Raw genomic sequence first — 19,813 nt, forward strand, 5'->3', positions numbered from 1 at the left:
TCATATAAATATTTTGTGACCTCGCCAGGTCAAACCCGGAGCTCCCGGATGAAAGACCAGCGCCGTACGCACTGCATCACGGGTGCCTGACAAATTCACATGCTACTATTTTTTTCCATTTGTGTTTAATCCAGACAAAAACCCAATGGATTGAACGAAAGAAAAATAAACCTTATAATATTTTACATTTTTAACAATTTAATAATAAGTGTGTTTTATTATTCTTTTCAGTCGAAAGAACTCCATCATTCTTCGAACTCAATTATCAGTCAGAGTTCATACTATAATAGGTGTGTATTGTTTTTAGTGATAATTATATTATATCTGGTACTGACCTAATTAAACAGTGTAATTAATTATAAATCACCTAAATACCTTGCGGCTAATACAGGGTTAATAGGTATATAGATTCTGTATTACACTGATTGTCAAAAACTAATTATGTTTGTGCTTTTGGTATTTTGAAAAAAATATGATGAGTTGAATACAGGGCTTCGAACCGGAACTGAAAAAAGATTGGTTTTTTTCGGTTCGGACATGTTCAAACACGCGCGTTAACATGATCTTACTCCTCACTTCAGTTATCGCTCAGTTGTCGTATTCGCAACATGTCTTACATCTTGGCCCTTCAACTCTTAGACTCTTGGGTCACTCACTACCATCCACTCGGAGCTGAACCGAAAGTCGGAAAAACCAATTATTTTTCTCGGAACGAAAACCGAACCGATATACATTTTTTTACTTGAACCGGAATGAAAACCAAAACGAAAAAATTACGATTCGAAGCCCTGTCTTCAATAGCAATTTATTCAGTGTTGATCTAAAAGTTACCAAAACTAGCCCTATTTTGCAAAACTATAAGGATGACTCTACGATGTGTGACCATTTGACTCGACGGAATAAACTGCAGAATTACTTCCTTCCGGTTTACACAATTTATTTGTCAGTTATATAATAGGTAAATATATAAAATTATTTTTCCTATACCTATAATTGAGTTTTTTTTCGGATCGGGATTGAAAGCACTAATCGCAAACACCCGAGTCGTGGTTGTTTAATTTGTCTCTTATTTCTTTTTACCAACAGAAAAGCTTTTAAATTCAGAGGGCCGAGAATTGAGACGTGCCCTGTTTTCGTTGAAACAGATTTTCCAAGAGGACAAGGACTTGGTCCACGAATTCGTTCAAAATGACGGACTGGATTGCCTCATCAGGGTGGGCGCTGATGCAGACCAGAACTATCAAAATTACATACTGCGCGCACTCGGACAGGTACGGATCATAAATTTAATTTACTTACCCGAAATATTTTAAATAATTTAAATTGTTATTGAGTCCTATCGTGTGCCTAATCCTAATGTTCCCAACTATCTAGTTCCAAGAGAATTTTCAAAAACTTTCGTAGAAAAATAACACAATTGTCATACTTACTAAAATAATAATATAATAAAACATTTAAAATTATTTATTTATTCTAAATTTTATTCTTTGTATTGCAAATAAACACAACAATTACATATTATATTACATTGAAAATTACACAGAGAATAGGTAAAAAAATAAATGAAAAAATGTATAAAATATGTAAAATTAAATGATATAAGTAAGTAAAACAGCTCGTCCAGTCCTCTGGATACCTCTATTATTATTATATTAGTATTATTAATAATGATGAAATTATGAAAGTTTAGCTTGGATAGGTAAACAAATACCTAATGAAAATAAAAGAATTACTTTAATTCAAAACCATTACAGAAGATATACCTACACGTTTACTGTTGAACCAAATATAAAGTGAAGATGTTTAATTGTGTATTTATCTCTGTTGAACTTAATAACAAGCACCCAAGCAGAGGTATTGCAAAATATTTAAACATTGAAAACCAACTCCACCAATCAAGAATGGTTGGGAATCAATGTCTAGTATAGTATTTTACAACGTTTTTCTTAGATCGCATTCTTATTTGTCCGGTGGTTGTTTGTCTGGTACAAATCTTTCAATTGATTTTTAACTAACTTCCCGACTAGCTAGACATTTGAAACTTTTAGAATATATCAGAACACGATTCTAATGCATTTTTTTTTAAATACTTTTAGCCATCTTTAAGCAGAATTGAATTATTTTCAGTTAATTTTGTTTTGTATGAAAAGTTATTTCGATACCATTATTCCTAGCAACAAAATTATTAAATAATATACACGTGCGTTACTATGGAAATCAATATGAAATGACATTTCATTATTCAGTATTTCTATCAAGTACATTTTTTTTGATCGTTTAAGCTAGTCAAGTCAAGTTTATATGATTTAACAGAAAATTTAAAAACGTTGTAGGTATATAAAAAGTTATTTTTATCTTGTAATTATTATCTCTCAACGTGGCATTTCCACCCCGCAATCCGTGAGAGCAGGTAATTTTTTCATTAAAATTTTAAAATTCAGGGATTCTATTATGCTGTGGGTTAAGTATATTTTATAGGTAGATTATGGTTTAATTTAATAATTGTATGATTGTTTTGAATACTTGTTTGAAGCCTCCTTTTAAATCTTTTGAATCACCGCTGAATAGTGGGGGTTTGTCTTTACGATAAAATGTTACTATACATATCCGAATTGAATGAGGTATTTATAACATGAATGACATTTTAAACTTCTTCCTGTAGGTGATGCTCTACGTCGATGGCATGAATGGTTTGATGGCACACAATGCAAGCCTGCAGTGGCTGTACTCGTTGGTGGCATCAAAGTTCCGGCTTGTTGTGAAGACGACACTTAAACTTCTGCTGGTGTTCGTCGAGTATGTGGACAGCAACTGTACACTGCTTATTGAGGCAATTGAAGCCGTTGACTGCTGTCAAGTAAATATATTGTATTGATTCATTTCATTTACTTATTTATTTCTCTGTCCGCTTACTATCGATACACTACCATTTAGTGGCTATTTAAAGTGACATTTTAATGACATGATACACGCTATAATATAATACATATATTTATGTAAGTATTAAAATTAGGTGCAACGTAAATTAATCATTTATTATTATTTTTTTATATTGCGAGCTGTATGGTTAAACTATCAAATAATACAAAAATCGTATCAGCACCAATTAGATACAATATCGGGTGACGTTTAAAATCTGATAATTTTTTGCTTCAGCAGCAATTTTTGTTCCACGTTTTCACGCGTCCTATATTTTTAATTTTGGTAAGTATAGAATAGGAGACAAGTATGCATGCGCTCTATTCATGAAACAGGAATCAACCGACAAAATCGAAACGTCTGGAGACAACACCCGATTTAGTCGGGCTGATAAATAAACTAAAATTATTACTATAAATTTAATGTTTAACCACCAACCAATTCGGAACGTCTGGAGGTTGTTTAATGATTGATTTTAGTATATTATCAATATTCATGATCACTCATAATATACCGGGGTGGAGTTCGTGTCCGGAAATTTGTACGATTGCAGTTCGCCGTATCACACTTCACCGTGAAATGTTGTATCTGAAATATATGGTCGTATATTATAGACCGTCCAATCTCTTTGGGTCGTATAGTACTGAGATAAAATTAATGTCTAAATAAAACACTTGTAGGTTTACAGAAAGCCAACGGCAAACAAATTTTGAAAATAGCCGATATACTGGATTATTTTTTAGGTTAGGTTAGGTTTTCATTCTTGAATTCATGAATTTTGCCAAAATAGGCTATGGAAATTGAATCAATGTTCATATTGAGTCCATTATTGAATCTAATAAAATTCTGTGCTACGGTTTACATGTAACCGGTGGAGCTAGCTGGCTTTGACAGTTGCAAAGTCCGTTTAAGATTAGTATATCGTCTTCTAATGAAAACATGGCTTTGTCTACAAAGGCATAAGATTATGGCATTTAATTATTACCTATTTATTTTCTAGGGAGTACCTCCGTGGACAAATATAATGAATTTATTGAAAGACTATGACGCGTCTGACACCGAACTCCTGATTTACACAATGACCCTAATAAATAAATGCCTGAATGGAGTATCAGATCGCGACATGTATTACAATCAAACAGATTGGCTGGAAGAACAAGGGATGTATAATATAATTCAAAGATACATGGCCAGACAAGGAACGGACCTTGATCTTCTTAGGCAGTTTCAAATCTACGAAGCCGTGCTAAATCACGAGGATGGTGACGATCACGGAGCACCATTATCGTAAGTCAACGATGATAATATTATGCTCTAGAGCAGATTCCCAACCCTGTGCATGCATATACTCAGTTGTTTATGATTTTATCATTATTTTCAACAAAGAGCATAATAAAATCTAAATACAGATTTCGACTCATTGTGAATCTAAATATCCACATAGAACATTCCTAACTATAAAAAAATGATTGAAGAAATCCAATGCATTTTTGCATACGACATTCATATATATATTTTTATTAAAAAAAAATATATGTATAAGTATATAATTATCTATTTCATTACATTTAACAATATTACTACATTATATAATACTAGGCATTGTTAAAAAAAATAGAACTAATAATAATTGTCTAATACAATTGTTTTATAATGTCTATTTCATTTATATAAAGTTCCGCTGGAAAAAAATGTGCCAGTCATTCCATTTCTGGGTATAAATAATATGCTCCCGATGAAAATAAGGTTAAGGACCCCTGCTCTAGCGCTTTAAATAAGGTTTATAAACACACTATAAAGTATAAAGATTTTATAAAATTCAGTATTTTACATACTTATGTGTGACATATGTTTGCAAATAGAATATTGTAAGCCAGCTGTCTCGCTAAACATTTTATTTTGGTTGGCGTTCTAACCATATAGTGGTGAATTTTAATATAATTATGATATACACCTCATAATAATAATACCTATGTATTTGAGATGGCAGTACGGGTTTTGCTTTAGTGCGGACTTTCGTTATAATGTTAGTATGACATGATTTTTTTATGACTTGTCACTTTTGCGATAATATTATTATTTTTCGGACATTTGAGGCTATTAGTTAGCGGTAATCTCCATATTCCGCCATCTTGATATACTTCATCGCAAAATAAACATCAAGCACATTTTGGACTGCAAATAAAATATTTCCTTTCTGCAAACTAAACAATTAGAGAATCGAATAACGAAATAAAATGTGCTTGACGTCATTGAAATTTATAAAACTAATGTTTAAATTAGTCGTGAAATATTAAAAAAAAAATAAGATGACGGCTGATAATTATAAACGACTTCGTATGATCAACCTCCGGTTTAATTCTATTTAATTATCAAAACTACTTACATAATCAGAATGAAGAAAAATATTTAAAAAGTTAACGTAACGGTTACCTCTAGGTAAAATTATTAAGCATGTGGCTAACATCCATTTCTCGTCAAAACAAAATTTTATTTGCACGAACCTCCACTGCTTAGGCCCATAACCTACTATATTCTTCTTAAGATCAGACATGGCCGAAAAAAATTGTAATTCTATATTGATTACTTTCTTCACCTTCCCTGGAGTTATACCGGTAGGTATTCAATTAGTTATCGATACCGAAATACCGGTTTCAAAAATCCAAAATACCGATATTTCCGGTATTACGAAATTACGAAAGTACACATGTTTGTGTTTTTCGAAAATGAATTTAATGTTATTTTTCATTACTTACATATTGTAGTATATTAAATTTCTTGTATTAGTTGTACGCTGCTAAAACACAAATTAATTGACTGAAGAAATCAACAAAAGTTAAATAAAATTAAAACAAAAACCCTCAACTAGTGTATCAAATATACGTATACGAATTGTCGCGATGAATTAACATATTTCGAAAAAGAAAATATACGTGCCAAATATTTCCAATTATTCTATAACTATTAATCCAACATTGATAGTAGGTACATCGAATAAACCTTGAATTTGAGAGATTTTCCTGTAGCAAGATTTATAGTATTTTTTTGTAAAAATTAGCAGTTCTAAAATATTTATAAAGGTCAACATAATAAATGTAGGTAAGTACTTTAGGTTGCTATAAATGAATATTTTAAATAGACTATACTAGTTATATTTTTTATTCTTTTTCTCTGATATGTTTTGACGAATACCGGTATTCAATAAGAAATACCGAAATACCGGTATTTCTATATTCACTCTGCATTGCTATCCCTACTTGAAGTGTCTTCTCCACTATATTATGTCATAATTTATTCTGCTATAAAATATGTTAATGGGTTGTTAAGCTTAGTTGGCAACTTAGTCTTTGATAACTCTCTCCGGAAAACGTAAATACATGACAGAAGCTAAATTGTTATTAATTTTCCCCTAGCATTTCGTGAGTGAGTCGAGAATCGTGTTACCAATTTGATTGAATTATGTCCTTCTTTTTTGAATAATTGAATGAGTTTACCAAGTGTATGTTTTCTTTTTATCCATTCCTGAATAATATAGTAACCATAAAGTAGAGCAGGGTTTCCCAAACTACGTTCTGCGGAACACCAGTATTACGCGGAACCTGAATAGGTGCTCCGCGACCATTTGAAAAGGTTTTATACACTGCAACACATTTAAATATCTTCTACTAAGTAGAAATACAATAAGTAAAACTAAAATAATTAAAGAATCTACTTTATATTGAAAGGCGAGTGATGATCAATCTCCACTGATGTTTATGACGTCAAGTATCTAGATAGTTCATGGCTCTCACAAGGGGGGGGGCGGACTGACAGGCCTCTAGTCTGGGGGCCTGGGCTTACGGGGGCCCGGCGTGAGAGATCGACCAGCCAAGTGAGATAAACACACATCACAAACATGCACTAATAGTAAAAAAATTCGCCTGCGGTCCTGTTTCACTTCAAGCATACTGACATTTAATAATATGTGGTTTTGCCATACTTACAATGTTAATTATTGTCAATATTTGGCATGTCCATTATTGTGCATACCAGCCAGCAGTGGGTGTATTAAAAATACAAAAAATCGCTAAAAAATACCCTTAATTTTACCTCGAACAGCATTTGGAATATGCAACTCTAGATCGTCACATTGCTAAGTAGGGGCCCGCCAAATATTCTAGCCTGTGGGCCCGCTTCGGGATGTGGCAGCCATGATCTAGGACCTAGGTACAGACGGAGGACCATCTTTTCTCATACCGTGCGCTTGAAAAAGATGGGGTATAATATTTTTAATTGATCGGCTGACAAGTCTTGTCAGTTTAACGACAGTTTCCAAAATTGGCAGAACGGTAGCTGCGCTGCGCTAATAAATAACCTACAAAATAAACTAAGTGTTCCGTTAAAATTTCCGGGTTTGCGAAGTGTTCCATTGCAGAAAAAGTTTGGGAAACCCTGAAGTAGATAAACAAAAAATAGTAAAAACATTTTATGGAGATTAAATATTAAACTTAGGTTTTCATGAATGCTCATAATAATTATTATCCGCGGCGGTCAGTTTTCCGTGAATCGTGGAATTACTATTTGAATTAAGTTAATACATAAACCCCTACTATGAGCAAAATCACTAAAATTCCTGACAATAAATTCAATTTAAAAAAAATTGTTTTTTTATATCTTTGGTTACACACTACAACCACTTACAATGAATACAAACGATCTTCCAGACAACTTGATGACTCTATACGACGAACACTTCGAACCCGTAAATCAATGGGTGGAAATACATGCCGCCGATCCATAAGACATTCTTCCAACGGCACGGCCCCCAACGGCGATATATGTGAAAACGGAGCCTCGCACTACAACCAAGCATTCCTGCAGACAGCACTATCAGATGAACAGGCTTCCGAGGACATCCACGCAGTAGGCAATTCGCCTGATCAAGATGTTTTCAGAGACAGCAAAGGTAAATTTATTTAATTTATCAATGGTTTCTATTAACAAAGTGTTACAATAACAATCTAACTCAAAAGTAACTCTGTACCTCAGAGCCAGTGTGTCCCAAGTTTGAAAACTTTGTATCTACATAACCAATGACGTCCCTAGGCAAAGTGTAGCCCTTAAGCAGACTTAAAATGCCGTCCCATTTCATTTTTAGTTATAAATTATCTGCAATTCGTCAGATACTTGCTTATCTATTTTCGGCAATATAAAACATAGAAATACACCAAAAATCTTTAAATTAAAGTAGGTACACGCCATATACTAATAATTACAATAATTTTCCTTTCTTGTTGGTTTTGTTAAGATAAAATAACTGATTTATAGGCATAATATTATATCACTGTAGTAAGATGGCAAAACATGATATGTCCGTTTTTTAGAAAATTGAGTTATGTATACCTTCAGACTCGTCTCAGTGAGATCTACAAGATATCAAAATATGGTATGTCTAGGTCTTATATCGTCTCTGTTCTGGCAGAAGACACTAATTCAAAAAACTGACATATCGAGTTAGTTATACCAAAATGTTCCTTATTTCAAACTTTACCGTCTGGAAATCTTCTTAATAAATAAACAGTCTTTATTTTAAAGACATCCTTTTTACGATTACTTAATAAACTCACATGATAGACCATTTCAAACATTTTAACAACTTCAAAGTCAAATTACTCAAAACTAGTATTCTCCAGTTAGTGTGTTCTGCCAGACAGAGACGATATGTTGTGAAAAATAAACTGTGTCAATATGTGATTTGTTCATTGTTTGAATATTTTTCGAAGATAAAATAAAATTGCTCTCCTGAACAATTTAGAAAAACGGACATCGTGTTTCGCCATCTTACTACAGTAAAAATATATTTCAAAAAAATATTATCTATGTACTGCGATCCGTGACAATTTGAATCCTCAAATAAGACTCAATTTCTCAGAAAATACAGAATGTTTTCTGACTTTTCCACATTTTGTGAATAATTTAATACTAAAAATAATGTATTTTTTGTTGTTTCTAATGGGTGTAGACAGCGCCATCTTAAGTCGGCTTGAATCGGCTTTGGTGTAGAATATTATGTGTATTAAAAAAAATAATATTAGTTTATGTTTATACCTATGACATTATACATCTCAATTATAGCACAGTCAAATTAATCCCCCTTTTGTATTCATAATAAAACTGCATGGTTTGAAATAATCTTGTTCACTAACAAACAAATTTTTGAATAATTAAGAAACTCGGCTCACAAAAGAAAAGCGAAGACTGCGCATACAACGACAAAGGGAATTTGCAAAAGAGCAAAATGAGCTCTGGTCAACGACAAGAAAGAGTGACAACGAGAAAGAACCCCACGATGGTGAAATAATGGAAGGTATGTTGTTCAGCCAGTGATATTATGAAGCATTGGATTTACCTCCACCATATCAATTATTCTGAGTCATAATTGGACGGCGTTTTGCTGAATAGATGAAGCGATATTGTCGTCAGTGTCGTTGATGTTACCCAAAGCCTTTTGAAACAAAATTTGTTCCATCTATATCAGTATCAATAATAATTGTACTTATGTAGACGAATAGACAAGGGGGGGGGAGCTGGGTGACAAGAATCTAGTATGGGGGTTTAGCAAGTCGGCCAGCTGTGTTATGAACAGAAGGCTAAAGCGATTTTATAAAAAAGTATTGATTCATGTGATGTTCATCCAGCTATTATTTTATTAAGCACATTGCATTATCCTATAGTATCATCATTTGAACTGATTTATTTTATCTTAAATTCTGTAGAGCAGCGTTTCCCAATTAAATTTAGTCGCAGAATAAAAATTATAAGGTTGTTCCCTTAATTAAATGATAATAATTATGATACCAGATTCTTTTTTTTATTATCATTGGGTATTCGGAAATCGTTTAGGAAAATTTTCAAAATTCTCGTAGATTCACAAAAACGAATAAAAATTATCAATATTACGAATTACTATTTCATGAATAGAAAAAAAGTTGCCTGCGGCGCAACAAAATATTGCTTCACATATATTGTCTTTTAAATATATGTCGCTGCGTGACATATGCTCCCATATTGTATTCGATTTTTGATTAAATTACAGTTTATAGGATTCTGCGGAATACCAATTGGGAACAGGGTTCGAAATGTACCGGAGCGTCATTCCGTTTCATGACATCCCCAAAATTATTGGTCCGTTTTGTGGAAAAAATAAATAATTTGACCATCTGAGATAAATTCTTTTTTTTTTTCTTTAGACCATGTCCGATCCTAATAGGATCATATGGGCCTCCACAGAGTGGAGGTTTGTATTGACAGATTTTTGTTTTTACGAGAAATGGATGTCAGCCACTTGCTAAACCTATTAGGTCCATACTCTGACTCATACACAAATTGAAAAACAATATGTGTACTAGCCAGACCCAGGATTCGAACCTGGGACCCTCGACTCTATAGGCCGGCATTTAAGCCACTCGGCCATCGTGGGAGATAAATAGGCCATATAAAATATTATAAAAATTATAAAAAGTATATAACTATGTAAATATTTATATTAATATATCGGAAGATTATCGAGGCTCCGGTTCGTAAAATTTTCCATTTCGACCGCTGTAACAATACTGTATAGAATCACACTACCCTAAAAAATTGGTAGGGGGGGGTTTCATATCAGGATATGATGACCATGCGATTAGACGTAATAAATATGTTTAGTATACTTTGTACACTATATAGACACCGATCTATTTTATTTCTCCAAAATGCAGCGTTAATCACTTACGTATGTTATATAAATATTAGTTTCGATTACAGACCCAATAGTTTAAATAATTAAAGAGTAGTTTTTGGAGTTCATTTATGTTCAGTTATTTTATTATTTCAGTCACACTATTAAGTAGGCAGTCTTGGCTTTTACATAACATTTTGTTATAATAATATATACTAAATTAACTTGGATTATCCATGAAGTATGTAATATGTATATAGATTATAGTGTAATGTTTTATTATTGTATAACTGTATGAAATATACTGTATATTTTCAGGCCATCCGCTGTATACTTCAGGACTTCAACAGAGGATACAGAATGGAACTTTAGGCCACACTGGAACTAAAGACTATGTGTCAGATGTGACGTCACTAAACAACCAATTAAATGATTTATATTTCGATAAAAAGGTCTCACCACGAACGGACATGAACTGGATGAAGATTCGAAACGAAAACGGGGACACACATTACGACGAAGAAAACGGTAAATACTTTTTATTAACGGAAAGTGTCCAAATTCACTTAATGCCTTATTATAACTGTTATTGACAAAAAACTATGCTTCATATGTCAAAAGTACATAATTACAATATTAAATAGAAATAATTATGTGCAATTACGTTAGGGGCACATTGAAACTTAGGAGCTACTTTGGTGCATTTTTTTATGCTGACTATTATAGAATTTTGAAAATAACTATTGGTCTGTAAAATACTTTTATGTTCTATTGCTAAACACCCCCCATGTTGGTTGAGATTATAAATAGTATCTAAATCGCCTTATCAAGGATAGCACTTGAATAATTTTATCAAAATCTTCTTGCATACAACATTTTTTAACCTACATTTTATGACTCCATATCCCTTCATTCGACAGGATTAGGTGTAAAGCCCTGGTGCCAGAGTATTTTTTTATAATAGTATCGATCCAAGACACATGTTTAACATTCAAACTTTGGTATTCTTCATTTTTAAAGTATTCTCTTCATGGTTTAAGTAAGTAAATTATAAAATTCATTCAATTCACATTTCCAACATCTTCGGGTTATGTTACCAAATTAACTAACTAAACGGTCATAAAATAAACATCATTTAAAAAAGCACAAAGCAAGAACGTCCTGCGGGGCTAGGCAAACTATACACTGCTTATGGGTGACAGAAACAGGAAGAATGTTGAGATCAGACAATTATGTGACATTATTATGATAATATATTATAAATATAATTTCAAAATTGTATTTATTATCCTATAGATTACAAAACCAAATTACATACAGATTGTTTAAATTTATTTCTTTTTTCTTTTGAAATTATTAATAAATGCTATACTTATTATGTCCTATGAGGATAAAAATAAATAAGTACATAAATATTTGAATTGTATACTTATAATATGTTTAAAAAACAAAATTATTCTTTTGTCCAAAGATATGTTATAAATATTATGCCAATGGATTGTACGACTGGAAGGAATTGTCTTTCTTTTCTTAAATATAGTGTGATGGGTTAATACTATGAAATAATAGCAGAATTATTCATTTATTCAAAATTTATCTCAGGAATAGATCCCGGAACGGACAAGAAGCCTTTAATTGTTCTGTCAAAGGAGCAGTCGGTCAAAGACATTGCAGAGAAGCTTCGATCGCCAAACAAAACCATTGAAGAAATTAAATTTAATTTAGCTGGCGACTTATCAGGACTGTTCTCAAAAGCCATGGAAGGTTTAAAGAAATCCAAAAGTAAAGGTATGAATAGTGCAATTAATAAAACACACTTTTTCATTTGGTATGATTGCTTTTTTTATTATTATTCCATTTCTTGTAAAAAACAAAATCTGTTAATACAAACCTCTACTCTGTGGAGGCCCATATGATCCTATTAGGATCGGACATGGTCGGAAATTATTGCTTTTTTCCTTAGAAGTAAACAATGTTCAAATAAACAATAAGAATTACTATATATAAAATAGGAAACATTAGTTAATGCATAGACATATCGTCGCTATAGGATTGGTTTGTCGAATATCCGTTTTTGTCCAAATTGACCTTTTAATGCAGAATATTTTTTTGTATCTAAATGGACCAGAACCATCCTTTTCATTAAATTACTTTTGCTATACATTCCCAATGCATGATATCGCATAATAGAAATTGCGTGACGTCTACCTATACATGTGCGAATGTCGCTATCCGCGAATTTATTTGCTAGCTACTGTATTGAGTGCGTTGTCCATTAATAATGTCATTGCTTACGTGACATATTCTACAGAATGATACTAACCCCATGTTTTCAGTAGGTAGGTAAGTATACAATAATTATTATAAGGACAAAATAATTCATATGCTGTAAAAACAATAATTTAAATACCTCCATGTATTTAAATACCTACAAGATAATGAAATTTGTTTTTCGTCTCCTGAACATTTGACATTTGGTCTATTTGACAAACCAATCTACAGCGACAATATATCATGCATAAGTGCCAAATGGGGACTAACACTGGGCATATTGTTGAGACCTAACTTACTTAAGGACTATCTGCCATCCGCCAAGTTGATTAAAATGCCTTGTCACGTAACTCTTCTAGTATCTGTGCTTTGACATGTGCTATGTCTTAGTCTGAGTAGTTTATGTGTGCATTTCTGTACTATTATTTACACCCTGTGACCATACAAGTTAACGAATACAACTTATTTTCCGAAATTGCAATGTGGCCGCAACTTTTATGAGAATCTTTAACATTTAACAACAGCTGACAAAAAACCCTTATGCCATACATAAAAACGTGGATGTAATTTTGAAAGAACCACATCGACCGCTTAATCTGCAAACCAGCCAACTGCACTTTTGACCAAAAATTAGATTTTGGTCCTAAACCTATAAATAAATGCGTTATCATTCTTCACCCAAAACAGCCAACTGCAGGTGCCAAATTTCCAATATCGTAAATAGAATAACTCTACTCTTTATATATAAAAGAGAAGCTACAATAGTAGACTAATTCGCAGTGCAGCTTATTTGTAAAAAAGTGTATTTTTGGAAAAATGAAATTCCGCTTGATAGTTAAATTATTAAGTTTTTTCTTCTTCCTGAGCAATTTGCCCAAATGGAGTTAGCCGGTTTGCAGATAAAGCAATCGACATACCTACCCCTTGAAAATTTTGTGAACACCAGAGATATGTGTACCACACTTTGGGTATGGGACACAGTGTACAATATATCAGTGTCAAAATATAAATATTTAAAATTTCGTAGCAGTATTAAAATAAAAATAGGTTATTAAATATTTAAAATATTTTTTTAGGAACTATGAAAACTCTAGAAAAATCTGAATTCGATGCAACGTGGGAGAAAATTAAAAAGAGCCTCAAAAGAGAACTCATCATTAATAATTTAGATTTCACTGATCTCTGTGAGGATAGTGAAGACGCTTCACAGCCTCTGACAGATAACACGAGTGGCAATGCAACGTTATCAGGCATGTCGGGGGAAATAAATGAATCCTGCCGTATGCACGATAACTCAATTGATCTCCACGCACCTCCTCCCCCTCCATTTTCAATGCCTCCTCCGCCGCCACTTGGTCTGAAAAGATTCGAAGACACCCAGGTTCCCCCACCACCCCCTAATTCTTTGCACCCTCGCTCACTTTCCCTTGAATCAACTCTCCCCGCCAACAAACTAAAGACTATTAAACTGTTTTGGAGAGAAATACCTACGTCTCATCTTCGTAAAAATTCAATTGGCACAGTTTGGGATGAACTGTCCTCCGTCAATATTGATAAACAAAAATTGCAAATATTATTTGAGAATAAGACTAAAGAAACCATGAAGGTAAGATCATAGCTCCTATATCAGTTACCATTTCAGTAAATAAAACTTTTTCTTTCTTTTCTTTCATTGATCCGAAAATAAGGTGCATGTCTGGAACATTGGATGTCATTAGATATGAATGGATTTTAACTCAGTTATGCAGTATTGATTTTTCTCAATACAAAATTTAAATAAAATATATATCTCTATACCAGTGGTGCACAACCTATTTGACAGACGGGATGCACTGGGTGCAAATGTTGGCGGGTTGTGCATCACTGATCTATACCTACAATATTATTTATGTTAACAAATTACTGATTTTTAATTTCCTATTCTTTCTTTTTTTATGAATCAACTTATCATCATTGCTGCCATTTTCAGGAGGTAAGAAATCTTTCCTTTTTAGACATAAGTTATTGATGCGCTCATTACACCAGTAGACTCGCAGACTTGACAACTCAAACTGATCTTCATGAGCAATCGTCAAGTGTTGCTAGTATTGAAAAATTATAATCAAACCAAATAATATCTATTGGTCAGCTCGGTAACAGTCGTTGATCATATTTTCTTACATCAAATGTCACTGCAAAGAATTGGAGATTATAATATAATTTGGACAAATAACAAGTTTGTATTAATATTACAAGTTAAAATAATAAATAAAATCAGGCGACTATAAAATCAAATGTCAAACAGACAGCATTAACAAGGTGTATGGCCAGAGGCGACAAGTAGCACCTTTGACACAATCGTCAAGTTGGATTGGGCTATAATAGAAATCTTACTATATTATCGCTCATGACTTTCTGTGAATCAGGTCAGATGATCGAGTGTGCCCATGTAATTTGGACATGAGAATAACAACTGAAGTAAAAAAATTATACATGAGTACTTATCTACTTACATGTTTTACAATAAACTTGTTTTTTTATTATTTCAATATATCATTTAGGTGTTTATCTATTACAATTAGTATTAATATAATGAAATTAACATTTCAGAAGCAAACAGACCAGATAAAATCTAAAGAATTAGTTATATTAGATCAAAGACGATCAAATGCAATTAATATAGCGTTGAAGAAACTACCGCCCTCACAGGCAATTAAGAATGCAATAATCAAGATGGATAACAGCGTATTAATTAAGGAAATGGTTGAAAAGGTTTTAAGCCTAATCCCGACTGAAGAAGAAACAATAAAAATTCAAGAAGCTCAGGTAAATAAAACATGACAAAATATGTATCATATTGTTAAATATTACATGATTACAAACTATCACAAACACCCAATGTGGATTAGTGATGACTGTACGCTTTTCAAGCTGGGGATTACGCATTTGAATCCTACATCTGTCAAATTCACATGTGGTTTTTTCATCATGGCATGGACCTAATAGCTTGAGCAAATTGCTAACAACCAATTTTCATTTTAAAAATCTGTTTAGAAACCTACTCGGGAGACACCCCGAGATCCACACCGGATTGTAGCGTCACTGATGATGCAATAGCTACAAATATTATACACTATAAATTGATAACACCTTAATTTAAGTGTTTATAATCATTTAATGCTGTTTCAATAAGAATTGATAGTTTTTTTTTGGATAAAAATAAATATTTATGATTTTTTCATGTATTACAACACCGATATGTGGGAATTATGTAACATCTATCAAATAGCAAATAATGATTCCTTTGGACATATCGCACCGTGAGTGTAAAACGAAGGCATCTGCAAAAGACATATTTTGGATATATTAGGGTTTGAAGTCTTCGTTTTGTTAGGACAAATAGAGTCTCTAAAAAAAACCATAATATTTGGTCTATATCTACATCATATTGCATGTTCTTTCAGTTACTTTACTTTTACATTATCAAGTTCACGACTTTTGCAGTTGTTTTGCATTTAATCTCAAAATTGAAAAATTTCTAGATGCCTTGGTTTTACACTCATGGTGGGATATTTTCTATGACTTTTTCGCACAAATCCGGCTCTATTTTACCGATGAAGCACCGGTTATTATATTTAAGATCAAGAATTGTTTCTGGCTTATCAGCGTAGAATGTAATTTTAAGACAACTCTAATGGAAGAAGTCCAATGGTATTATATCACATGATATGTGAGGCCACTTAACATCGTCTGCAATAAGACCTGTGTCTCGCATGCAATATGGCTGGTGGGTATCATCCTGCTTTACCATATGTTATCCATGTCTAGTCCATCCAATTCGTGTAAAAAAATGTAACATGTCACGGTAATAGTTGCCATCTTTTGTATGTATGCAGTTCGCCGTATCACACTTCACCGTGAAATGTTGTATCGGAAATATATGGTCGTATATTAAAGACCTCTTTGCGTCGCATTAGTACTGAGATAAAATTCATGTCTAAATAAAACACGGTTCTTGTCGCATTACAGGAAACCAGCGGCAAACAAATTTTCGAAATAGCTGTTATACTGGATTATGTGTTAGGTTAGGTTAGGTAAAATTGGAACATTTTTGTCTACAATGCTCCACGAACAACGCGTAATTTTTTCATCTCGGTGCTATAGATATAGTATACGGTCATCTCTTTCCGATAAGAAAGCTCACGGCGAACTGTACTACGGTGAAATGTAATATTACAATTTACATGTAACCAACTCTATCAGGACATATTTGTTTCTCATAAACCACCAGCAGTTTTGCTTATTCACGTGACCATTAAGGTTAAAATGAGTCTCATCACTTAGGATGATTTTGTGAACAAATGTTGGCCGGGCTGACTGATTTCTGCTGTAGCTTCAAATCAACAGACTTACAGCACTATCCATAGTCTTTAGGGCTTTAGTTTCTAAGTTAACTAAAGTTTTTATGCATAGACATGCAGTTCTCCTATCAAAATTTAAAACAGTCAACTCTTATTGATACTTTCTATGTTAATAACATATTTATTACCTTCACAGAATGATTAATTGTTAAGTGATAATGAATTCCAATTATGGACAAATTTGACTAGTGTTAGACGTCTGTTACGATTAAGTTAGTAATGTCATTTACATTAATTGATTATAAAGCAGATTGCCTGCCGATTGGTAGAAGTACATCGGGTTAAACATAAATATGAGAAATAATTTGCATGAAACGTAAACGGACGAATAGCTTAGAGGCGAAAGCACTCACCTGGAAAGTAACAAATGTGAGTTCAAGTCCCACTCAGTCAAAGTTGTTTTCTAGATTTTTTTCTATGAATTAATTATTTTGATAAATTTTAGATGGCTAATCCTTCGATACCACTTGGAACGGCGGAACAATTTCTTATTACATTGTCTTCCATAACTGAACTGAATTCTCGACTAAAGTTGTGGGTTTTTAAGCTTGATTTCGAATTAATAGAGGTAAGCTATTCATCTTTTATTTTCTAACATAGTTTCGTATTCATTACTATGTTATACATTTATCCACGTATAAAAAACCAGTAAAATGGTGGCAACCCAGGACACCATACCATTAGCTTGTTTTGTTGACCTCAATGAAGGTCATGGTCATTAGTAGGACCACAAGCAATATTTATTAAAACACAAAAGTCAATATAAAACGTTTATTGAAGACAATGATGTGCTATTCAAGAAATTAGTACTACATACTTATGTTTTTATTTAACTACATAGAATGTGTATTATTTGTATCTAAAAAATTATTTAAAAACCGTTAGAAAGGGATCCATAAGCACACCTAGCAATTAACATATTTTTATACAAATACAGATTGATCGCAGGGGATACATTTTGGACACAGTCGCGATCAATGTAGGATTTAAAACAATTTAAAAAATGAAAACATTTTTATTAGTAAATCAAACAAAAATAATAACAAAATAAAATTAAAATAATGTAACTTTGCAATAAACTGAAAAAAAACATTCATTTTGTTCCTCAGTGGAAAAATGAATCTACACAGTTTACCGTCAGCACGACCTGTCTATACAGTATAATCTCGATGGAATCGAAATGGAAAAGTTTACGAACCGGAGAAGATATTTACATAGTTATCAAATTTTATGTGTCTTAGCTCATTTATGCCTATTTAGCTCAGAAGGTCAAAATATTTTTTACACGAGACGGAGCGACAATTTTACCAATTTCACGAACCGGAATGGCGCTCCGGATCATGTCGAGCCCTGTGTCTACATAAGTATATAATATATTATTTAGATATGTAAAATTTGTCGATAACTGTCAAATAATTTGATCATACGTAGAGGAATTCCACTCATTATGATGATTTCTGGCACATGGCACTTGTAAAAATAAGTACATAACAAAAAAATATTATAAAAAAAATAGATTAGGATAATATATCAAATTCACACACTTGCTGGGAGGTCGTAATGAATGAGGCATAACTGAAATTGACATAACAACCCGTTTATATTAATTATACATATCATTGTAGGATTTTTAATGTTAATTAACCTTTCATTATTGTAACATGTTTTTTGATTTTACAGGCTGACATTAGTGAGAAACTTTTTGATATCAAGCAAGCGATACATATATTGAAAAATAATTCTACTTTTAAAAACATACTGTCAGTGATTTTAACAATTGGTGGATTTTTAAATGGAACTGGCTCAGTTAAAGGTTTTCAAATTGAATATCTATCTAAAATATCTGAGGTGAAAGATACCCTTAACAAAAATTCTTTAATGCATACCATTTGCGAAGTTATGGAAAAAGAGCATACAAACTCGAGCGACCTTTACAGTGAAGTACGTATAGCAAATACCTTAAAATTTTCAATAATTATGAATTATATTCTTTTAATTCTCAATAATAAATAATATAACAATACAATTTATTTATTGCACGTTGAAAAAGAGGTCCAACGCAAGGTGACACAACTTGACTTGAACCGATGTACCCAATAATTTGTAAAAATATAGTGTTCACGAAATGTGGTCATTTGGAAGATTAAAAAAACCAAAACCGAACATAATCTACCTTAATCTGAAAAAAGCACTTAATTAATAGGTTGTGTTAAGTTTTTTAAACTTTCATAGTTCAGACATTTCAAAGTGATGGATGACAGATTATCTTGACGTGTATTGCATGCGCAAAATCAAGGCCGTAACATGTATTTTTACAGTGGTTGCGTTGGGCTACTTAACGAGTAGATACAAAAAAAGTTCATATTTAATACAATCCCTACAAAATACGTTGTCTAACTCAAAAAGACTATAGCCAAATAGGATTGCATGACATGCGGGTCTATTCCATACACAAGGCTGTTTTCAGTCCGCTACGGCAGCTAAATAGGGTAGGAAAGTATCGAATTATTAACACTTACTGAAC

General features: G+C 32.5%; 1 protein-coding gene across 3 annotated transcripts in view; it reads left to right on the forward strand.

Annotated features, from left to right (window-relative positions):
• Positions 1-19,813, forward strand: part of Fhos (Formin homology 2 domain containing) — a 133,043-nt gene that overhangs the window by 103,309 nt on the left and 9,921 nt on the right. For 2 of the 3 annotated variants that reach the window (XM_085941506.1, XM_085941513.1), the window contains exons 6-17: positions 232-290; positions 1,087-1,271; positions 2,663-2,857; positions 3,920-4,206; positions 7,623-7,864; positions 9,128-9,265; positions 10,937-11,146; positions 12,221-12,406; positions 13,966-14,496; positions 15,477-15,694; positions 17,735-17,857; positions 18,970-19,230. In XM_085941506.1, coding sequence (XP_085797632.1) covers positions 232-290; positions 1,087-1,271; positions 2,663-2,857; positions 3,920-4,206; positions 7,623-7,864; positions 9,128-9,265; positions 10,937-11,146; positions 12,221-12,406; positions 13,966-14,496; positions 15,477-15,694; positions 17,735-17,857; positions 18,970-19,230 — 2,635 coding nt within the window. The remainder of the gene's footprint in view (positions 1-231; positions 291-1,086; positions 1,272-2,662; positions 2,858-3,919; positions 4,207-7,622; positions 7,865-9,127; positions 9,266-10,936; positions 11,147-12,220; positions 12,407-13,965; positions 14,497-15,476; positions 15,695-17,734; positions 17,858-18,969; positions 19,231-19,813) is intronic. The other variant, XM_085941510.1, reaches the window with a different exon arrangement.

The sequence above is a fragment of the Rhyacophila brunnea genome, unplaced genomic scaffold, assembly GCF_057557595.1.
Source record: "Rhyacophila brunnea isolate RB1 unplaced genomic scaffold, BYU_Rbru_1.0 scaffold_1, whole genome shotgun sequence".
In the NCBI taxonomy this organism is placed as follows: Eukaryota; Metazoa; Arthropoda; class Insecta; order Trichoptera; family Rhyacophilidae; genus Rhyacophila; species Rhyacophila brunnea.